General features: G+C 36.8%; 1 protein-coding gene across 1 annotated transcript; it reads left to right on the forward strand.

The window, feature by feature from the left end:
• The first annotated feature begins 5 nt into the window (after positions 1 to 5).
• STRAP (serine/threonine kinase receptor associated protein) lies at positions 6 to 20,803 on the forward strand. Its single transcript, XM_002822987.5, has 10 exons — positions 6 to 469; positions 1,191 to 1,326; positions 7,591 to 7,672; positions 8,259 to 8,331; positions 11,375 to 11,471; positions 12,687 to 12,824; positions 15,204 to 15,340; positions 17,239 to 17,388; positions 18,283 to 18,348; positions 20,242 to 20,803. The coding sequence occupies exons 1-10, from the start codon at positions 358 to 360 to the stop codon at positions 20,301 to 20,303; spliced, it is 1,053 nt and encodes a 350-aa protein (XP_002823033.2). The 5' UTR covers positions 6 to 357; the 3' UTR covers positions 20,304 to 20,803.
• The last annotated feature ends 1,107 nt before the right edge of the window (positions 20,804 to 21,910 follow it).

Below are 21,910 nucleotides of genomic sequence, written 5' to 3' on the forward strand. Positions count from 1 at the left end.
CAATCGTCATTTCCGGCGGGTGCTCTGCGTCATTTACGCCGTCACTTCCTGCCGATACCGGTGTGGACGGTGTGAATCGTGGCTGGCCCGGTTCTCCGCTTCTCCCCATCCCCTACTTTCCTCCCTCCCTCCCTTTCCCTCCCGCGTCGACTGTTGCTTGCTGGTCGCAGACTCCCTGACCCCTCCCTCACCCCTTCCTAACCTCGGTGCCACCGGATTGCCCTTCTTTTCCTGTTGCCCAGCCCAGCCCTAGTGTCAGGGAAGGGGCCTGGAGGAGCCCGAGGCGCTGCAGCAGAAGAGAGAAAAGACAACGACGACCCTCAGCTCGCCAGTCCGGTCGCTGGGTTCGCCGCCGCCATGGCAATGAGACAGACGCCGCTCACCTGCTCTGGCCACACGCGGCCCGTGGTTGATTTGGCCTTCAGTGGCATCACGCCTTATGGGTATTTCTTAATCAGCGCTTGCAAAGGTGAGCAAGGCCGCAATCCTGGTCCCCGACGGGTGGGACTGGGCTGAAAGGGATCGGGACCCGCACGCTTCAGTGCCGAAGCGGTGGTGTGGTGAGGGGGGAGGGGGCGATATTAACATCTGAGATGAGGGCCAACGCTGGTCCGGTGGAGAAATGAGTGTGTTAGGGAATCCGCAGCTGGAGCCGAGAGGACGCTTTTGTAGAAACTATTACCCCCAACTAAGACCTCTCTCCTTATTTTATTTTTATTGCTATTTTTGGAGGAGCTGGTCAGCACTTGCCTAGACTCTCGGGACAACACTGTAAATAGCTTTCAAGGATTTGGGGAAAGGAGAAATTAGGCCAGGCCGTGCAATACCTTACAAAGACATTCGCTCTTGTCTCACTGGATATTCCTTTGTGGTATTAGCCTCATTTTTCAAATGGGAAACTGAGATTTAGGCTAAGATGTTTGTCCAAAATAAGACTAAAATCTAGATTGTTTTGACGCAGATCAGTATTCCCAGCGAATTACAGATGCTTTTCAGAGAGAATGATCTGTTCAGCCCTTCAGTTAATGTATTACTGCACATTCCTTAATGCCTTCAGTGGGTGATGGTAGTTAAATTGCTGAAACAATTTTTCCACTTTGTCATTGAACATCATTGTATATTTACATTTGAATCTTAGACTTTAAGTAATCTGAACTTATAAATTACATGTTTTAAAAAATATTTTCTAGATGGTAAACCTATGCTACGCCAGGGAGATACAGGAGACTGGATTGGAACATTTTTGGGTCATAAAGGTGCTGTTTGGGGTGCAACACTGAATAAGGATGCCACCAAAGCAGCTACAGCAGCTGCAGATTTCACAGCGTAAGTGTAGCCAACACGGCTAACTTTGGTGTTCTCTGTAGCTTGTGTCCTGAAATAATCAAAAACTTCAGTGTCAGATATTCATAAAATTCTGACTCACTGGCTGCCATATAGAACGCATGATGTTTGATCCCACCAAAATTCCATCGTGGTCCTGTGTGCTTCTTTGTCTTCAGTGGTTCTCAAAATTTTCAGAGGCCTAAATGACTTTTCCTTATATTTTGATTGAGACTCAGGAATCTGCATTAACAAACGCACCAGATAATGAATGTTGATCTTCTTTACGAATGCTGCTCTGTGTGTACTCCTTAGTGATATCCTACATTGATGGCCCTAGGTTTTTATTTCAATCCCAGTTTTTGTTAACTGGCTTTAGGCATCACTAAAACTCACTGTGTCAAAAACAAACAAAAAAACAAAACAACAGCAAAAAAACAAAACTCAGCTGCTCTTCATTTCCTAAGCTTTTAAAGGTTGAAATCTAAAGCATTCTTGATTTTCACTTACATCTAGATTATCATCATCTTTTTTGATTCTGCCAGCGGGATGTCTCCTGACTATAATGTTCCTCCATGTAGTAACTGCAGCTGCCTTAGTTCAGGATCATTTTTAACTTTCAGTAGTTTCTTTTCCTCCTGTTCATTTTCCATATTGTTGCCATTTGTCTTCCTAAAAACATACTTGATCATGTCACTTCTCTACTAATGATCTTCCTGTCTTCCCTTTGCCATTTTAGTAGTTCATGATCTTTGATGTACATTAGAATATCTGGAGAGCTTTTCAAATATTCAAATGGTATGAGTCCCAGAAATTCGGAGTTTTAAAACTTTTTTTTTTTTTTACTTTTTTACTATATATATATATTTTATAGTTTTTACTACATTTAAAAATATTTTTTAATACTTTTTACTATACAGACAGTATCTAGCTATGTTGCCCAGGCTGTCTTAAACTCTTGGCCTCCATGCCTCAGCCTCTCAAAGAGCTGGGGTTACGGGGGTGGACTACTGTGCCTGATACAGAAATTCTGGTTTGATTGGTCTGGGGATGGAGTACTGGTCATACTGATTATTGGTGTTTTTTTATTTTTCTTTCTTCCTTTTCTTTCCTGATGTGCAGTCATAGAATTGCTGACCTAAAGGACACATTTCAATTGTTGGCCCTTTACAGTTTGCTTCATCCTAGTTCATCAGCATCATCCTCTGCCATTGCACACCATAAACCTACAATCTAATTATACTAATCTTATTGTTGCCAGTATATACCTTACCTGTTCTGACTTTTGGCTGTTAATTATGTCATTAAACTGACTTGCAGTGGCCCTCGTTGCCTTTTTGGGAATGTATCATATTTTATAAATCTTGTTATCTCCAGTTCCTGCTTGGTATTTGTAACTTAGGAATTTGACACTTCATTGTTTAAAATGATGAAGGCAATATCAAGAACTATTGTGCATACACAGATTTATTAGACTTAAGAGGCTAGAGAGTACAAGTGGTGGTGATTTTTTTTTTTTTTTTTTTTAAAGACAGAGTCTTGCTGTGTCACTGAGGCTGGAGTGCAGTGGCACAGTCTCGGCTCACTGCAACCTCCACCTCCCAGGTTCAAGTGATTCTCCCACCTCAGCTTCCTGAGAGGCTGGGACTACAGGTGCACGCCACCACGCCTGGCTAATTTTTGTATATTTAGTAGAGACGGGGTTTCGCCATGTTGGCCAGGCCGGTCTTGAACTCCTGACCTCAAGTGATCTGCCCGCCTTGGCCTCCCAAAGTTCTGGGATTACAGGTGTGAGCCACCGTGGCTGGCCTTTGAATTTTTTTTTTTTTTTTTTTTTTAACAACCTCACACTAAGGAGCAATTGTAAATCTGCTGCCTCCTTCATTTTAAGTAAATTAAACATACCAATTTTAGAATGAAAAAATGAAGGCTGATTGATTGTGGTGGCGGATGCATGACTGTATGCTCTTGTTTATTGAAACAGTGTTGTTTTTATGCTTTCTTAACATTTCAAGTCTCAATGTCTGTGTTTACAAGTGGTATTAAGAGCATGAAGGCTGGAGCCTGATGACCTGTATTTGAATTGGTGGCCTCATGCACTTTATTTAACCATTTTTTTTTCTGTCATGGTACCTACTTCATAGGTTGGTTTTGAATATTAAATAAGTTAATATGTTTCAAATACTTACAATATTACCTGAAGTCTATTACACCTATGAAAGTGTTACATATGTAAAGTAACAATGATAGCTACCATGTAAACTGTTACCACCCGCACTTGATCAAAATCACATATTATTTTGAAACTAATATGGTTAAAGCCTTGAAACTATCTGGCCTCATATAAGGAAGGTTGAATAGATTTAAATGTCAAGAAGGAAGATTTTTGTGATTTTTTTCCCCCTCCTCAGTTAAGGCTTTAGGTGCTGTGTTAGAGTGGAAAATAATAACAAGCATTGGCACTAGGTGGGCTTGCATTCATGTGCTAACTGTGCTGTGTATTTCCAGTTTGATCATCGTAGGATTTTTTTTTTTTTTGAAACAGGGTCTTAGGTGCCTAGGCTAGAGTGCAGTGGTGTGATCACAGCTCACTGCAGCCTCTATCTCCCAGTCTCAAGCAGTTCTCCAACCTCAGCCTCCTGAATAGCGACCACAGGCGTGTACTACCATGCTTGGCTAATCTTTGTGTTTTTTGTAGAGACGGGCTTCACCATGTTGTCCAGGTTGGTCTTGAACTCTTGGGCTCAAGCGATGTGCCCACCATGGCAGGATGTTTCTTAAATGTTGGCTTTCATATCTGTAAAATGGGACTAAGACCCATGAGATTATTGGAGGAACAGAGAGATCTTCCTCCACCATATATCCCTGAAGTCCAATAGGATCTCTGTCACATAGTAGGTGCTCAATAAATGCTAGTTGAGATTTATCCCTCATTTCCTCTATGTCTTGTCTATGGGGTGTAGGAGCGTGTTTTTGTGTGTGTGTGTGTGTATTCTCTCCAAGAAGTTACTCCTCACAGCCTACCTGATTAGTCATGGTTGGTATAAAGCATTTTTAGAAACATCTTCTTTTTTCCCTCCATTCTTACGTTTCTTGGAAAACTCATTTATGGTGTGGTCATCTAGAAGTGGAATTTGGTCCTGTTTCTTGTGGAGAAATTTAGCAGAATAGGTCTGTGGACTAGTGTAGAATGTTATCTTGGAGTAATTCGGGCAGTTGAGTCCAGTGTTGAGTACAGTGTCCCTAAAACACCATCTCTTTGTATCTGTTTGGGAAGAGTGCCAAAGTAAAGACAATTCTGTGCTGTGCTCCCAAGAGTGCTTAAGTAGATCTGGGATTGGGTCCAGGAATTTATAGGTAATCACAATGTATCACTCTTTCTTTCTTGTAAAGCCAATAGAAATATCTAATTTTAGTTTTAATAAGGTTCTTGATCAATCAAAAATGGTATTATCTCCTAGATGACTTGGTCAACATGTTAAGGTATTTGGGCAACTTTTAGAAAATCTTAAACTGGCCTGTTTTGTTGAAGGTTTAAATAAGTAAGTTAAGCAGCTCCTATTATGAGACTTACGGTAAGTTCATTCTGAGGATATGAAAAGTATCAGGCAGCATTATTATTTGCAAGAAACTGGGTATAAGAGGTAACAGTAGTTTAAGGAGATGACAAGTACTTCATGGGATGTGAAGAAAATAAATGTTGGAGGGTTAGCTGCTGAAAGGGTATTGTTAATAGCACTTTACTGTCTTGATTTGAGCCCTGTGGTCAACTAATATATCTCAATTTCTTGCCTGGAGATTGAATAATACATTAGGAAACACTTAGATTAGATCCATTTTAGGGCTCTTACTGTGAATAATGGAAATCTGCCAGAGTTAGTACATGCCCTGTCAGAAAATGTCATGCCTCTATTTTAGTACTGTTTCTAAATAGGAGGAAAAACTACAGACACATTACGTCTCTGGTTAATGTTACTACTTTGGTCACTCCAACTCTCTTCTCACCTTTGAATAGACACAGTCTTGAATAGACACAGTCTAAGCAGAATCTTAAGATTTTAGAGCTGGCATGTTGGCATTAGCCTGTAGCTTACTTAGGAGGCTGAGGTGGAAGGATCTTGAGGCCAGGAGTTCAAGTATAGCTTGGGCAATATACCAAGACCCTGTCTCAAAAAAAAAAAAAAAGAGAGGTTTTAAGTTTATGGGAGATTATTTAATAAACTTGAAATTAGCATATCAAAGGACATTGCCTGGGTTTCTTTGGAGACTTGTAAATATTAGAATAGTAATTTTAGATACATTTGTTGTTTTCTTCACTTTTGATGCTTTCTGTCATTCTAATACTTGTGAACTCTTATCACAACCATGAAATGCATTTCACTGTAATTAAGGATATATGTAAACAAAAAACAAAGCAAATTTAAGCACAGTAATAAGTGGAGTTCTGTGGGAGAACAGAAAGGAATGGTTAATTATCAGAGTTGAGGATAAATAGGTTTAAAGAAAAGATAGCATTTGAAATGAGCCCTAAGGGTGAGTAGAACTTTAATAGCTAAGAATGTAAAATACAGACTTAAGAGAATAATATGAACAAGAACATAGGAGCCTGGAAGAAAATACATAAGTTATTTGAGGAATGGTTTATAATCTAATGTTGCTAGATTCAGAGAAACAATACAAAATGAGGTTGGGAAAGTAGATTGGGGCCAGAGAGTTGCATTGGAATGACAGAGAGAGGAGCAAGTTTCCTGGGCAAAGAGAAATGAATACTAGGGAGTTTAGTAGCAAGGCTACTTATAGTTGACATTATTTCTTTCAGAACATATTTATTCAGCCACTCGTATGACCCACATTATTAAATATTGCAAGCTTTGGTAGTGTATCATGAGCATTCCTGTTAGATGGTCTTTCATATTTATTAACCACATTGCCCATGCTATTAATGCTCATCTAGAATAGCCTTCCCTTCTTTTTCCCCGATATATTTCTCTTTGCTTCTTCCGACGGCTAGCTCTGTTACTTACATTTTCTGGACAATATCTAAGTGCTTTTTTCTGAGTTTTTATAGCCATATATATGTCTTTTAATTATATTTCTTAAATGTGTTATTTAATGCATGTTTTTCTCCTCAGCTAAAGCTCTACTATGGCAAGAACCTACTGTGGGGTATTTTTTGTCTCCCATTTGTGCCTTAGCACTAAGTATAGAATGATATATATTTAATATATTTTATTATGTATTGGGGTAAGCAAAAGAAAAGATACATCTTGCTTTTCTCTGATTTTTTTCCCTCTACCATTTTATTGCCCACTGTGTTCCTGAAAATAAATAATATCAGTTACATTAAAGTGGAAATCTCTATGGAACATAGATTTTTCACTCTTAGCAATTCTTTTCCCTGTCTGCAGAGTTTTCTTGTTTATTTTTCACTGACCTGTTCTGATCTAAAATCAACTTTTTTTCCCCCTTCCTTAAGCTTTTTTATTTGGGGGAACCCTTTTAGAGTAATGTTGTAAAGTATTGCTCAACTATTACCCGCCTGGAATATACATACACATATAAATGTATGTATACCTACAACTAACTTGTATTTTGGGGTGGGGTGGGACAGAAAAAACAATGTAAAGATTAAAATACTCAGTGTTAGCCTTATATAATCAAAGGCTGATAGTTTGGGGGAAGTTAACTGTACTAGAGTTTGAAATTTTAAGTCAGCTTTGAAGAAGAGATGAAGTGGACATTGTCTCTCCACTATCTTAATTTAAAATTTTACTTAGCCTGTACCAAGGCTTTTCATTCCCCTGTAACATTTTTAAGGATTTCTGGTTTATTTATTTATTTTTATTTTTTATTGTGCATCTGAGTGGAGAATAGAGAAAAAATTAGCATGGTGAAACTAAAAATTGGTTAAAATGTATGACAGGCTTGCTAAAGGGATATTATGACTGTCAGCTAAAATAAAAGTAAGTTGGATGGGTTGGTTCATGAATCTTACTTACTTAAATTGTTCCTATCTTTTCCACTGTCAAAGAAAATTAGATTGGTTATAAAGTTTTTACAGAGAAATTTCTTTTCCCTTAAGCTTATTTAAATATTTTATCAAATGAAGTCTGTGAGGGATATTAGAGATAAAGGAGATTTATAATACATATATGTAACATTTCACATATCTAACTTATTTGGTACTCATCAATATTATAATTGTATTTATCCTTTTAATATATTGGGTAATATTTATCCTACTAATTTTCCCTTTTTTACTTTTAGCAAAGTGTGGGATGCTGTCTCAGGAGATGAATTGATGACCCTGGCTCATAAACACATTGTCAAGACTGTGGATTTCACGCAGGTATCAGAAAATGGAATTTATTTTAGCGAGTTAAGTTGCTGTTATATAGTGTAATAATGCTTTTATACTTGATTGGTGTGTATATTTGATTGATATATTTTATGTGGAATATTTGTTATTTCTTGGTTCATATTTGATTTGATTGTATATTAAGCTCTATGAATTTGTTTCATGGTTAATCCTGTCAAGCTTTTAAGATACTGTGGAACAAGTACCCGTCCTTCAGCAAGCAAAAAACATCTGAAAAGCTCCAGTGGTCTTCCCCAACTACTAATAGAAGGGAGAAGATACATTTGAGATAATCAGAAAAGGGCCTCTGACGAGGGAGAGGAGTAGGATCGGGGAGAATGGGAGAGTTCGTGTATGTGCAGTGTAGTGTAACGCTTTTGAAGTGGAAAGCTTACAAGTCTTGGCAGTTGTGAGAGGGCAGCTGTTCCACAGTATCTTCTCAGAAGTAATTGGTTATGTCTTGGCATCTCTTTGTGATGTCTGTGAGCTAGATTTTGATTTTATTTGGTGTTGAAGTTTGAAAGAGAAATAACTATTAAAACGGTTAATCTATTCACATTTTACTTTGTGTTTTCAGGATAGTAATTATTTGTTAACCGGGGGACAGGATAAACTGTTACGCATATATGACTTGAACAAACCCGAAGCAGGTAAGCATAACTTAAACATCGGCTTGTAGTTTTATTTTCTTTTAATTTAAATAACTGATTAAAGAATTTCATGCTCAGTACTCAAATTTGGAAAATAAAGATAGTCATGACCGGGCATGGTGGCTCATGCCTGTAATCCTAGCACTTTGGGAGGCTGAGGCAGGTGGATCACTTGAGGTCAGGAGTTCGAGACCAGCCTGGCCAACATGGCAAAACCCCGTCTCTATTAAAAATAGAAAAATTAGCCAGGCATGGTGGCAGGCGCTTGTAATCCCAGCTACTTGGGAGGCTGAGGCAGGAGAATCGCTTGAATCCGGGAGGCGGAGGTTGCAGTGAGCCGAGATCGCGCCACTGCACTCCAGCCTGGGCAATAAGAGTGAAACTCAGTTTCAAAAAAAAAAAAAATAGTCACAAAGAAGAAAATCAAAACATAATTCATCAGTTTTTGGTTTATAAACTTTCAGTCTTTTTTTCTGCACAGTTTTTAAAAAATAAGTTTATTTGCTACATTGCTATTGTATAACCTTCTTCCAAACTGAAAATTTATTATGGCAAATTTTTATCATTATATTAAGTTTTAAAACATTGCAGAACAGTGTTACTATTTTTTGGTAAGAAAGACTGGTTATTTATAGAAGTTGGTGATGGTGAGAATTCTCAGTTGTGTGCACATATTGCTTAGATTTTTGAACCATGTAAATATATTAGCTATTCGAAAGAATTTTACAAAATCTGCAATTACAGTTTTTTCATGTCACTAAATAGTCTATGAACTGTTTGTAATGACTTTCTGGTTTTCCATCCTGTGGATATATAAGTGAATTAACTAGTTTCCTGTTTTGGCCTGTTTGGGCTATTTACAGATTTTAAATATGAAAAGCAGTATTATGCTAAACATCCTTACAGTTGCAAATATTTTCACAATAAGATAACTAAGCAAAAGTAGAATTGGTGGGACAAAGAGGAGTAGAGTTGTTGGAAGGTGGCCGGGCGCAGTGGCTCACGCCTGTAATCCCAGCGCTTTGGGAGGCCAAGGCGAGTAGATCACCTGAGGTCAGGAGTTCGATACCAGCCTGGCCAACATGGTGAAACCCCATTTCTACTAAAAGTACAAAAAAATTAGCTGGGCATGGTGGCAGGCGCCTGTAACTCCCAGGTACTCAGGAGGGTGAGGCAGGAGAATCGCTTGAACCCGGGAGGTAGAGGTTGCAGTGAGCCGAGATTGTGTCATTGCATTCCAGCCTGGGGAACAAGAGCGAAACTCCTCAAAAAGAAAAAAAAAAAATGAATTGTTGGAAGCCATTGATAGATAGTACCAAAGTGTCTTCCAACAAAGTATAGGTATATATGTATGTATCTATACCCAACATGTTCTAGTGAACACTGATAACTTTCTCTTTGTCAATTTAAGAAAATAATTCTGTTGTATTAATGTGAATATTCATGAGATTAAAATGCTATTGAATACCATTTTAATATATTTCCTTTTTTATGAAATAATTGCCTGTCTACCCTTTGTCCATTTATCTGTTGTGTTATTCATGTTTTTCTTACTGGTTTTTAAAGGTTCTTTATTGAATTCTAATTTATCATTTGCTTTTAAATTTTGTTAAGGCGGTTTTATGGTATATACGTTTTTAACATTTTGGTGGCGAAATTCTTTATGCATTCTCTCATTTTACAGAAGTTATAGGTGTCTTCCCCAGTCTACATATTTATTTTATAATATTTTAATCATTTCCCTCACCATATAGATACTTAGCTACCAAAACATGACAAACATAATTTTGTTTTATTATATATTTGGTATCTTTCAGATTTTATTATGTGGGCATTTATGTAGTCATAAATCTATAAAATTTAAAAGAGTAATAAGAGAGTTAGAACCACATTGGAAATTAAGCAGTTATTCTCTTGAGATACCTTCCATTTCTGAGAACTTTTTAAAATATTTTACATTTTAGTGTTACGGTAATTTGTTATGAAAACATTTTTAAGGTGAGGAAACAAAGTGCCTTTACAGATTTTTTTATTCTCCATTGCATGTAGGAGTTTTTTCTCGTTTCTTTTTTGATAAATTTATGCCAAAACATGGCAAAGGACTCTGACCTCACTTAATCTATGAACCCGTTCAACAAAGCAAGATAGTTCAGGGATTGGGTCAAAGCAAGGTAGTTAGGGATTGGGTCAACATTTTTCATGCTCTTTACCTTTCCCAAAGCTGTTTTATGAAAGTTGCTCTTTCGCTGTGCTGGCAGCAGAAAATAAAATGAGGTTTTACTGTGTATCAGGTATCTGTTAAGCCCTATTCGCATTTGTAACTATTGTTATCTCATTTTACAGGTGAGGAAATAAAGTTACAAAGTTAATTAACATGCCCAAAGGTGAAAATAGTGTTGAATGGCATTGCCTCCAGTGTCTGCTTTTGCCCTTAGAGACAGCAGTGAGGGTTTTTTGAAGTTCTTTGAAAGGATAATCTCCTACAGATTTAACCTCCCTTCCTTTTTTTTTATGTTTTCCTCACAGTGTAGAAACATTCTTGGGAATTGCTGTCCCACTTTCTATTTCCGTTTTTTCCTTCCAACCCTTATTTCTCATTATTTACTATCAATAGCTGCTTGGATAAATGTCCCAGAGTTAGCCATAGTACTAGAATCAGATTCAACTGTCTTGTTCCTGAGTCCATGTTCTTATTAAATTATGCCACATTAATTATTCTTTTATTTCATGGCGATACAATAATGCTTTTGAATATTATCAGTTGTGTAGAAATTTAGCCTAGAGGGAGTGTGTGGTGCATTCACTCAGCTACATATAGCAAGCATGGTGGTTCCTTGGGTCCCTGTCATGCAGATAAACTTATGTTCCAATATAGAAAAACTAACTGTATTCCATATAAACATCAAGTTTGAATTGGGCTGGGCTTTGAAAAGTTGCAGTCTAATTTAAAATGTGTGTTTTTAAAAATATATAATTGTTCTGATATTGTTCAGTTTAAAAAATCATATATTAACAAATGTACTTTAAATTGTTTTATCTCAAGAACCTAAGGAAATTAGTGGTCATACTTCTGGTATAAAAAAAGCTCTATGGTGCAGTGAGGATAAACAGATTCTTTCTGCTGATGACAAAACTGTTCGGTAAGTAATTTTTCTTTAATAATTTACAATTTAAGGCCGGGCATGGTGGCTCACGCCTATAATCCCAGCACTTTGGGAGGTGAGCCGGGTGGATCATTAGAGGTCAGGAGTACTAGACCAGCCTGGCCAACGTGGCGAAACACTGTCTCTATGAAAATTACAAAACTTAGCCAAGCGCGGTGGTGCACACCTATAATCCCAGCTACTCAGGAGGCTGAGGCAGGAGAATCACTTGAACCTGCGAGGCAGAGGTTGCAGTGAGTCGAGATTGCACCATTGCACTCTAGCCTGGGCGACAGAGCTAGACTGTCTCAAAAGAAAAACAAACTTAAAATTTGCAAAATATTTTACCTTAGAGCTTATATTTTAAATACATTTAATATTATGTGTGAAAAATGTTCCGAACATTAAAATTTAAGTTGCACCCAGGTCACATTTATCTGGAGCTATCTATTTACTAATACAGGTTGAGTATCCCTAACCTGAAAATCTGAAATTTGAAATGCTCTGAAATCTGAGACTTTGAGTGCCGACTTGATGCTTAAAGGAAATGCTCATTGGAGCATTTTGAATTTCCTGTTTTCAGGTTAGGGATTCTCAGTCGGTAAGTGTCTAATGCAAATATTCCAAAATCCGAAAAAGTTTGAAATCCAACTTTTTTCTGGTCCCAAGTATTTTCAATTAAGGGATGCTCAACTTGTGTATACAGACAGCAAAATTCAGAAGAAAATTAAATTGCTGATACCTTATAAGCAGGTGTTCTTAACCTGGGTCTGTGGGCAGGCTGGTTAAAGGGAGGGACCATGAAGCCTCTGAAATTCTATACAAAATCTTGTGTGCTGACACCTGATGTATATTTCTTTGGAAAGATGTGTAGCTATTACTAGATTCACAAAAACAGAGTGTAAGAACCACTATTTATAGCAGTGCTGAAATTGACTAGATTAGAACTTGTCTTAATAATGTAGTTTTGCCAAATTGGGAAGTGTATGTAGGTATTAAAGTTGATTTTACTTACAAGCTATCACACATAATTTGACATTGTATATAGAAACCCAGAATTTCTTTTTATCATCTGTAATGTGTGACTTGGAATGAATGTTGTTTTTCTGTAATTGTGATTGTTCTTTCGTTGGCTAATCTGCAGATGTAATTAGAATTTATAAACTTTTTTCTTACATGAGTAAACATCATATTTTTATCTTTATTTTGCAGACTTTGGGATCATGCTACTATGACAGAAGTGAAATCTCTAAATTTTAATATGTCTGTTAGTAGTATGGAATATATTCCTGAGGGAGAGATTTTGGTTATAACTTATGGACGATCTATTGCTTTTCATAGTGCAGTAAGGTATGTCCAAGAAATACTTTCATTTTCTTTTTTAGGTAACAAAAGACATTTTGGCTACTTAAAAATGGAAAGGTATTTACTTTTTTTAAAAGTAAAGAGGCCAGGCGTGGTGGCTCATGCCTATAATCGCAGCACTTTGGGAAGCTGAGGTGGGAGGATGGCTTGAGACCAGCCTGGGCAACGCAGTGAGACCCCCATCTCTACAAAAAATAAAATTAGCTGGGCTTGGTGGCACACACCTGTAGTCCAGATGCTTGGGAGGCTGAGGTGAGTATTCTATTGCTGGAGCCCGGGAGGTTGAGGCTGCATTTTGCTGTGATCTTGACACTGCACTCCAGTCTGGATGACAAAGCAAAACCTCCTCTGAAAAAAAAAAAAAAAAAGCAAAAACTACTGAATTGGTGCTGTAATTAATGTTTTTTACTATATAAAACCAGTGTGGGCTGGGCGTGGTGGCTCACATCTGTAATCCCAGCACCTTGGGAGGCTGAGGTGGGCAGACCACTTGGGGTTAGGGGTTCGAGACCAGCCTGGCCAACATGGTGAAACCCTGTCTCTAAAATAAAAATACAAAGAGAAGAAAAATTAGCTGGGTGTGGTGGTGAGTGCCTGTAATCCCAGCTATTTGGGAGGCTGAGGCAGGAGAATTGCTTAATCCCAGGAGGTGGAGGTTGTTTTGAGCTGTGGTTACACCACTGCATTCCAGCCTGGGTAACAGAGTGAGACTCTGTCTCAAAAAAAACAAAAAACAAAAAAACAGTGTGATCTTGATTCTACTATTTATTTTCACCTTAAAGTTTTAGAGAAGGAATAATCTTATTTCTATTCCTGAGTATGTGCAGACTTAATGAATTTTTTAAACAGATTTGAATTTTGCGACTTTAAATGTAGTAAATACTCTTGGAGAAAGACTGGAATATATAACATAATTGAAAAAAATGTACCCACAATATTATAACCATAGGTGCAAGAGTGATAATGGTAGTTATATTTTCTGCTAGTCCATTTTTCTATGTTATATATGTGGGTGTAGAGTATTTGTGTTTTTTTCTTTAATTACTAGGACCATAATGAATACCATTTTGATTTGTTTAAAAATATTGTTAGCCATTTAAAACTTCTTTGAAAACATTTTTACTTGATAAACTGTATTTGCATCATAGGTTGTACTAAATTATGGGTTAGTTTCCCTGTTTTAGCACCATGGTGAATGTTCTAGCACATCTCTGGGTGTTTCTTTACAGTAGATAGGATCCTGTAAGTAGAATTATCAGTTCAAAGGCTAGAAATGAGTTTAAAGTTCTTAGTTATACATGACACTTAATTGATTTCTGTAAGGATTATATCCACATTACACTTTGATATTTGACCAGTGTCTTAACCTTGTGTCTAAAGGGCTAACTGGGAGAAAGGGCGGTAAAATTGGAGGAGAGCAATTAAGCAATGTCAAGGAGTTTATACACATACAGTGAACTGATAATAGTAGAATACTATGGCCTGGAGCCATCAATTGGTATATTAATGCTCTTCACTCACTCCTGCAGTTAGGCAAATCCCATGTTGGTGGCAGAAATTTTCTGGACCATTGAATATTCTAGCATTTGAGCCAGCAAGTTGCTATGTAGTGATCCTGCATAAGTCACGACTAACTTTAATTATCATGGTTTAAAGTATATGATGATGGGAAGTATTTAGGAGCTGGGATACTATAATGTTTTGTATTGGAGGCCTTTCATGATTTTTAGGGTTAAACTGAAAAAGCTAATGTCCAAACTGTAATTAAATTTCAGATGAAGCTGTTATTATGCATTGATTTTTATTATATAACTATAGCCCCAAATTTTGTTAGTCTTTTACTGCCTTATAGTAGAAACTGTTTTCAGCAGTTTATATTTTATGACATTGAAAGTTTATCTTGCTGAGGAGCTTAAACCTTCAGCAATTAATAATAATATATAAATAATCCTTTATATTAATTACCTACTGTGAAAACTTTTTCTGTTTACAAAGATAATATGTGGTTGTAGAAAAACGAAACAATACAGGTGAAATTTATTTAAGAGCAAAAATCCCAATGTATTATTCATACTGTTTTAATTAGCCAACACACTCATTTCCGGGAAGACATCCACTGCATAAACTGGATATCCCTCCATCAAAATGTCTTTGTATTGCTGAGATGAGCTCCACTCGGGCATAGTATCCATTTGATTTTTTTTTTTTTTTTTTTGCTAACAGCTTTTTTTACATCAGTGTTTATGTTTGAGTAAATTAGTATTTAATTGTTCCTTGGGTTTCAGAATTTAAGAACAGTTCAAATGTAACTCGTTATTTATACAATATTCAAGATTTGTAAATACTACTTAAATTTTTTTTCAGTTTGGACCCAATTAAATCCTTTGAAGCTCCTGCAACCATCAATTCTGCATCTCTTCATCCTGAGAAAGAATTTCTTGTTGCAGGTGGTGAAGATTTTAAACTTTATAAGTATGATTATAATAGCGGAGAAGAATTAGGTGAGTTGTCCCCTTACAGTGATGTGGATACCTTTATCATATGTTAAGTCCCAGTAATTAACACCTCATTTATATATACATATATATATATATATATATATGTTACATATATATGTTGAAAGTAAATTTTTCAGCTAACTTTAGCTTGGTGCTTACGAGTGAAAAAGTAAAGGAGTTTTAACCATTTGGGTTAGATGCTCTTATAGATCTGTAAACAAAGTATGCAGAAATTTATCCTTTTAACTAAAGTTCATCATTATGCTGATGTTATGTATTACGGTACAGTGAGTTTTAGGCTTTATTGGCTGGGAGGGAGGGGGGAATCTTATGTCAAAGTCATATGCTAAACACATGCAAGGAGATCCATTCTTTCTGAACTATGTTGTGGGTGTATAACCCCATCTACTTGGCCCATCTTCCTTTTTGCCAACTTAGGAATTCCTAAGACTCCATAAAGAACAGTGTGTGGGGGAAAAACCAGTATAGCATATTACAGGGATACCTTTAGGAATCTGAATTGGATAGTTACTTTTATCAGCTTTTTATTTATTCTGTTTTGGAGTTTGAGTTTTGCTTTCATTTTCATAACAGTCCTTAGTAAGGGGAAGGGAAAGGAATGCAGATTAATTTGAAGTTAACGTATATTTATCTGATGGACCAGGTATTTCACATAGTTACATGTGGTTCTCAGTATCTACTTTTAGCCTTCCCAAATAGTTTTTGCTTTTAGGTCAAAAATATATTTAGTTTTTATAAATATATATTTTTTTCTATAAGCTGTCTCTTCTTGCTCTTGTCTGTTTCTAGCTGCCCTGCTTTACCAAAGAACGAAGCTTGCTAGATTACACCCAAAGAACAAAAGACAATTTTACGTTTTGTTTCTTGGGGAACATTGATGCATCTGGGTTGCACAAATGGAACCTTGGTGATGGACCATGTAGAATCTATTTTAATTGCTTATGGTTCAGCTTTTATTACTTGAATACAAGTGATTTATAAATAAGATATTCTTTTCTGTTACTTTTATTTAATGCCAGTTTTCAAAGTTTTAGAATGTTTTTGGTTTCATATTTTATTCTTTTTCAAGATTGAGAGAACTGAATTATTTGCCCAAGATCTGAAGTCACAGTGAATACCAGACCTGCCCAGCCTTTCTCTTTCCCAAACTTTGTGTTCTTTGTACTCTTACAACTTTTCTATTCTCTGATGGGACACAGACGGGAGACAGAATAGTAACATTGATCTAGTAAACGGCTTTGAGAACTAGTAAGGTGATGAGGCATTAGAAAGTAAATGAGAAAGGTTCATACATAAAGGTACTACTTGAATATAACAGTGCTCCTAATCTATACATTTTCTCATTAGGTTCCATAGATTAAAGTATTTATGGATCATTGTTGATCCTATATCTCACCTTTCTGTGTGACAGAATAATTAGTGGACTGTAGGAAATTAAGAGGCAAAGTGTGTAAAAGAGCTCCACCTGGTGGCTCTCTATAGTCATAATAAAAATTAGTTCCCTGAGAAATAGGCAGTGAGTTTTAGGATATGGAAATTGGAGGTTGAACTGATAAGACTTTAAATCTACTTTCTATAGAATTAATGGGGCTTTCATCTACCTCTTTTTCTCCATCCTTAATGAGACATGAAGCCTCATTTGCTTTTTTTAGAGGGACAATTTGAAACTAGAATGTGTGCTAGATTTGGAAAGGAATAATCTTACAGAGAAAGGGTCAATGATATGCCACTGTTGTGATGAGAAATGAATTAAATAAAATTTTTAATGTTTTCCTTAAGAATTTTTCATCTCCCCAGTAACACAGACAGTATTTTTTTTTTTAGCGTATCAATATTTAACCTAATAGTTAAAATTATCTAATAGCCGTCTTCTTTTTCAGAATCCTACAAGGGACACTTCGGTCCTATTCACTGTGTCAGATTTAGTCCTGATGGAGAACTCTATGCCAGTGGTTCAGAAGATGGAACATTGAGACTATGGCAAACTGTGGTAGGAAAAACATATGGCCTTTGGAAATGTGTGCTTCCTGGTAAGAATTTTTATTCAGAATAATAAAATTTTTAAAATGCATGATTTTATGTCATTTTTCATCATTAATTTTATTTCAGGGTTCCTGTTTTCTATAAATTTTAAATTATATATTATGGTTTAAGCAGCGAGAAGCCCAGGATTATGAATTGGCCAGAGAAAGGGTCATGTTCCTTTGTTTAAATTTTTTTTTGTATGGCTGGGCGCGGTGGCTCACGCCTGTAATCCCAGCACTTTGGGAGGCTGAGGTGGGCGGATCACGAGGTCAGGAGTTCCAGACCAGCCTGGCCAACATGGTGAAACCCCATCTCTACTAAAAATACAAAAATTAGCCAGGTGTGGTGGCACATGCCTGTAATACCAGCTACTCAGGAGGCTGAGGCATGAGAATTGCATGAACCCAGGAGGCATGCATTGAGCTGAGATCACGCCACTGCACTCCAGCCTGGGCAACAGAGTGACTCAGTCTCAAAAAAAAAAAAAAGAAAAGTTTGTTGTACAATCTAGTCTGTTCCTAAATTTTTATACTAGCACATTTTGTGGCTGGAATAGATCTAATTCAAAATTTGCTGGAAGGCAATATAAAGAATTTACAAGTAAATGTATCTAATCTCTGAATAGTATTACTCACTGATCGACACCAATAAAGGTAGACATGTTCTTAATAAAAAATACCTAGTTACTAATCCCTAAGTAGTTGCAGTATGAACCTAAAAGTAATTTTGAAGAAAGACATACTATTTTAGAATCACAGTTATTTAAAAAGGAGTTGTTTTTATTATATTTTGTAGCCATTTTCTTGGAATAGTCTTATGTTGCTCTTCTTGCTTATTGAACACTAGAAATTACTTTAATAGTGTAAGTCATATAATCGTCATTGCTTTTCTTTTTACAGAAGAAGATAGTGGTGAGCTGGCAAAGCCAAAGATTGGTTTTCCGGAGACAACAGAAGAAGAGCTAGGTAAATGCTATGGAATTGACTTTTTTAAGAGTCTTGGGGGATTTAAAATTGAACTGTAGCAGAAGTTTTACTCATTGGCAGAAGAAATTTATTAAATATGAACATATTTAAATAATGGAAACTTTAAATATTTATGCATGTATATATACATATTTATAAGCTAAATATTTAAATACCTACTGCATAGTAGTAATAGGCACAGAGATGTAGTATGGACACAACCGATGTGGTTACTCTTTCATAGCTAGAGTCTAACTTAGGAGACATGCCAAAACAAACAAATTATTGTAAGGGGGATTAAAAAAAGGTTCCTAGAGAAGTGACATTTAAACTGGGACCTAAGGATGAGCAGAAGTGATTTAGGTGAGGTCATGAGAGGCGGTGTTGGTAGGGACAGGATGGAAAAGTTCATAGCAGGAAAACTATATTAACTAAAAGTTCAGAACCAAAAAGGAGCCTAGCATATGAGGAACTAAAAGAACTTCTCCATGCCTCCAGGTTAAAGAGCAAAGGCAAAGTGAAGCTGGAGAAGCTAGATCATTTAAGGGCCTCATTTGCTGTATTAGGACTTGGAGAATTTTATACTAAGAGCAATGAGAAACCTTTGAATTTTAAGAAGAGGACTTTAAAAGATTGCCTTGGTAGTTCAAGACCAACCTGGCCAACATGGTGAAACCCTGTCTCTACTAAAAATACAAAAATTAGCCAGTCATGGTGGCAGATACCTGTAATCCCAGCTATTTAGGAGGCTGAAATGAGAGTAGCTTGAACCCAGGAGGTAGAGGTTGCAGTGAGCCGAGATTGCGCCACTGCACTCCAGCCTGGGTGACAGAGAGAGACTCTGTCTCAAAAAAAAAAAAAAAAAGGTTGCCTTGGCTGTGGCACGTACAAAGAATTGGACTGGGAACAAGAGTGAACATAAACCAGTTAGGGGGCATTGTAGTCTAGATGAGTGATCATGTAGGTTTGGTTTTGTTTTGTTTTGAGATGGAGTCTTCCTCTGTCACCCAGGCTGGAGTGCAGTGGCATGATCTCGGCTCACTGCAGCCTCCACCTCTGGTTTCAAGCGATTCTCCTGCCTAAGCCTCCTGGGTAGTTGGGATTACAGGTGCACCACCGTGCCTGGCTAATTTTTGTATTTTTAGTAGAGGTGGGGTTTCACTATGTTGGTCAGGCTGGTCTTGAACTCCTGACCTCATGATCTGCCCACCTCGGCCTCCCAAAGTGCTGGGATTACAGGCATGAGCCACTGCACCCGGCCTATCATGTAGTTTTTAATAAGGGTATTGCAATGAGAACAGAAAAAGGTAGATGGAGTTGAGAGTCTTTTGTTAGACTTGTTAGAATTGTGAGATTGATGAGTGGGGGTATCATGAGGAAGAAATATGCAGATTGCTGCCATGAGAAACTGGGTATGATGATTTGGGGGGAGATTGGGAAGGTGTTTACCATTTACCCAATAGAGTTTTCCTTAAATTTTTCATTGTTAAGCACCTTCTTGCTAAAACTTAATGTTGATGGTTAATGTTTTGCTTTAAATAGCACTAAATGTTAGGATTTGAATCACTAAAAGAGAGGGCCAGATCCTTCGAAGACATGACTTTAATTCCGGGTTTGTTAGATAGCTGGAGTCTGAAAATTTAGGCCAGAAAGGGACTCTTGGAGGTTGAGTTATGGTGTAAGAGAATCTAGTGGATAAAACACATGAACTCTTTCTTCTTTGCCTTTTCAATGACATGAGTCTAGTTGTTAGTGGCATGTGCAGTTGCTCTCTTCTTCCCCTTACCACAGTATGCTTTACAAACACTTTTTTATTCCTTCATTACACAGAAATGTAGATTTGCTTCTTTCTTTCATTGACTAATGTGACTTTTTTTTTTTTTTTACTTATAGAAGAAATTGCTTCAGAGAATTCAGATTGCATCTATCCTTCAGCTCCTGATGTTAAGGCCTGAGCATCAATCATATGTTGCAGTTAGTATACAACTGACTAAAACAAGCAAGCAGAGAAAAGCATCAGCCTTCCAGAGTTACTCTCTGCTTAAGGCAGAAACAGCAGTAAATAATGAGGAAAATGAATTAGCTCCAGTGCTGGAACAACTAACTAACTTGGTGTTACCTGTAAGTGAAAACTCAAGTGTCAGATGAAGGGAGGTGGAGTTATCCTCTTATAGTACAGTGGCCTGTTATCGTTTTAATGAATACATACAAGCCAACATCCAATTTCTATTATTACAATTAGGGTTCTTGTAGCTGTTTATGTTATTATGGAGAAGAAAACTATATTGGCTTATTTTTCTGATCTTAAAGCAGAATGCCTTTTTTTTTTTTGCTTCAGTTGTAAAGAAGAGGGAATACATGATAAAGTAACTGGTTTGATTTCTCTTTCATTGTACACTGCTTCTGAACATCTAATTGTTTTTAGTTGTCTAAATAAAATGCCTCTAAAACAAAACAATGTTTGGTTTTTTTGGGGAAAAACTACTAATGTGAGTTTTATAAGTGGAAATAGCCAGAAAGTTTTTCTGTATCATAACCATAGCAAAAGATAAGCCGATTAATCTGTAGTAAACATTATTTTATAATATTGAGATTCAGTTACTTGTACTGAATTTTTGAAATTCTTACGTCCTTTACTAGTGTTTCATTAACCTTCTCTATTCCCAGATTGGATAGAAGTGCTTGACATGCCTTTTTAAACGATTATTTAAATAATACATGCTAGTGATAAGAAAAAAAAAATCAACTGAAATTTAGCAGTAAGCTGAAAGATCACTTAAAATCCTACCACTCCTCAAAAAACTATTAAAATCGAATGACCGTGAATGCATGTTAGGGCATCTCTGTATGTATATACAGATAGATAGAATGGATTTTATAAAAATGGGATTACTATAGACCTGCAGTGGTTTAAGAAGTATGGAATTTTACCTCATTCTTTAAATTTGGGTGGCATTCAGAAAGCCCTTCTAAAGCCTTCTAATAAATTGGATCAACTGAGTTTAGACTTGTAATTTATTTATTTTTTAAAATAAAGAGGGCATATTAAATGAGTAATTTGGAAATACTTGAGATGAATAAATAACATCTCTGCCAACTTCCTTTTTCTCCTGATCAGTCTTGTGAGTGACCCTTGATAACTTTTCTTAAAAGGAATATGAGTCAACCAAAGAATAAGATTAATTTTTGAGGATTTGTGATAACCAGAAGAAAGCACTGTAGGCTGTGACAACCTGTGAGGGCCAAGAGAAATACAGGGGAGCCAACTAGTGATCCACATCGGCTTTCATAGAGTGGTAGTATTTTTGTGTCAGCTTGTTACATGCCTGAACCTCTGGATTGCAGCAGTGTTGTCATTGTACCAGCAGTTGCGTCATTGTACCAGCAGTTGCTCAGACTCTAATCAGAGTCTGATTTACCCTCAATACAGCTTTGTACGCATCAGATTGGATTCATGAAGTTGCTTGTTATTTATGAACCAAGGGAATTTCTACTTAGGTTTCATAAAAGTCTAATGACCCTGTACAGGTACAGTCCTTTGTGTATTGGTTTCCTGCTGCTG

This window comes from Pongo abelii, chromosome 10, assembly GCF_028885655.2.
Source record: "Pongo abelii isolate AG06213 chromosome 10, NHGRI_mPonAbe1-v2.0_pri, whole genome shotgun sequence".
In the NCBI taxonomy this organism is placed as follows: Eukaryota; Metazoa; Chordata; class Mammalia; order Primates; family Hominidae; genus Pongo; species Pongo abelii.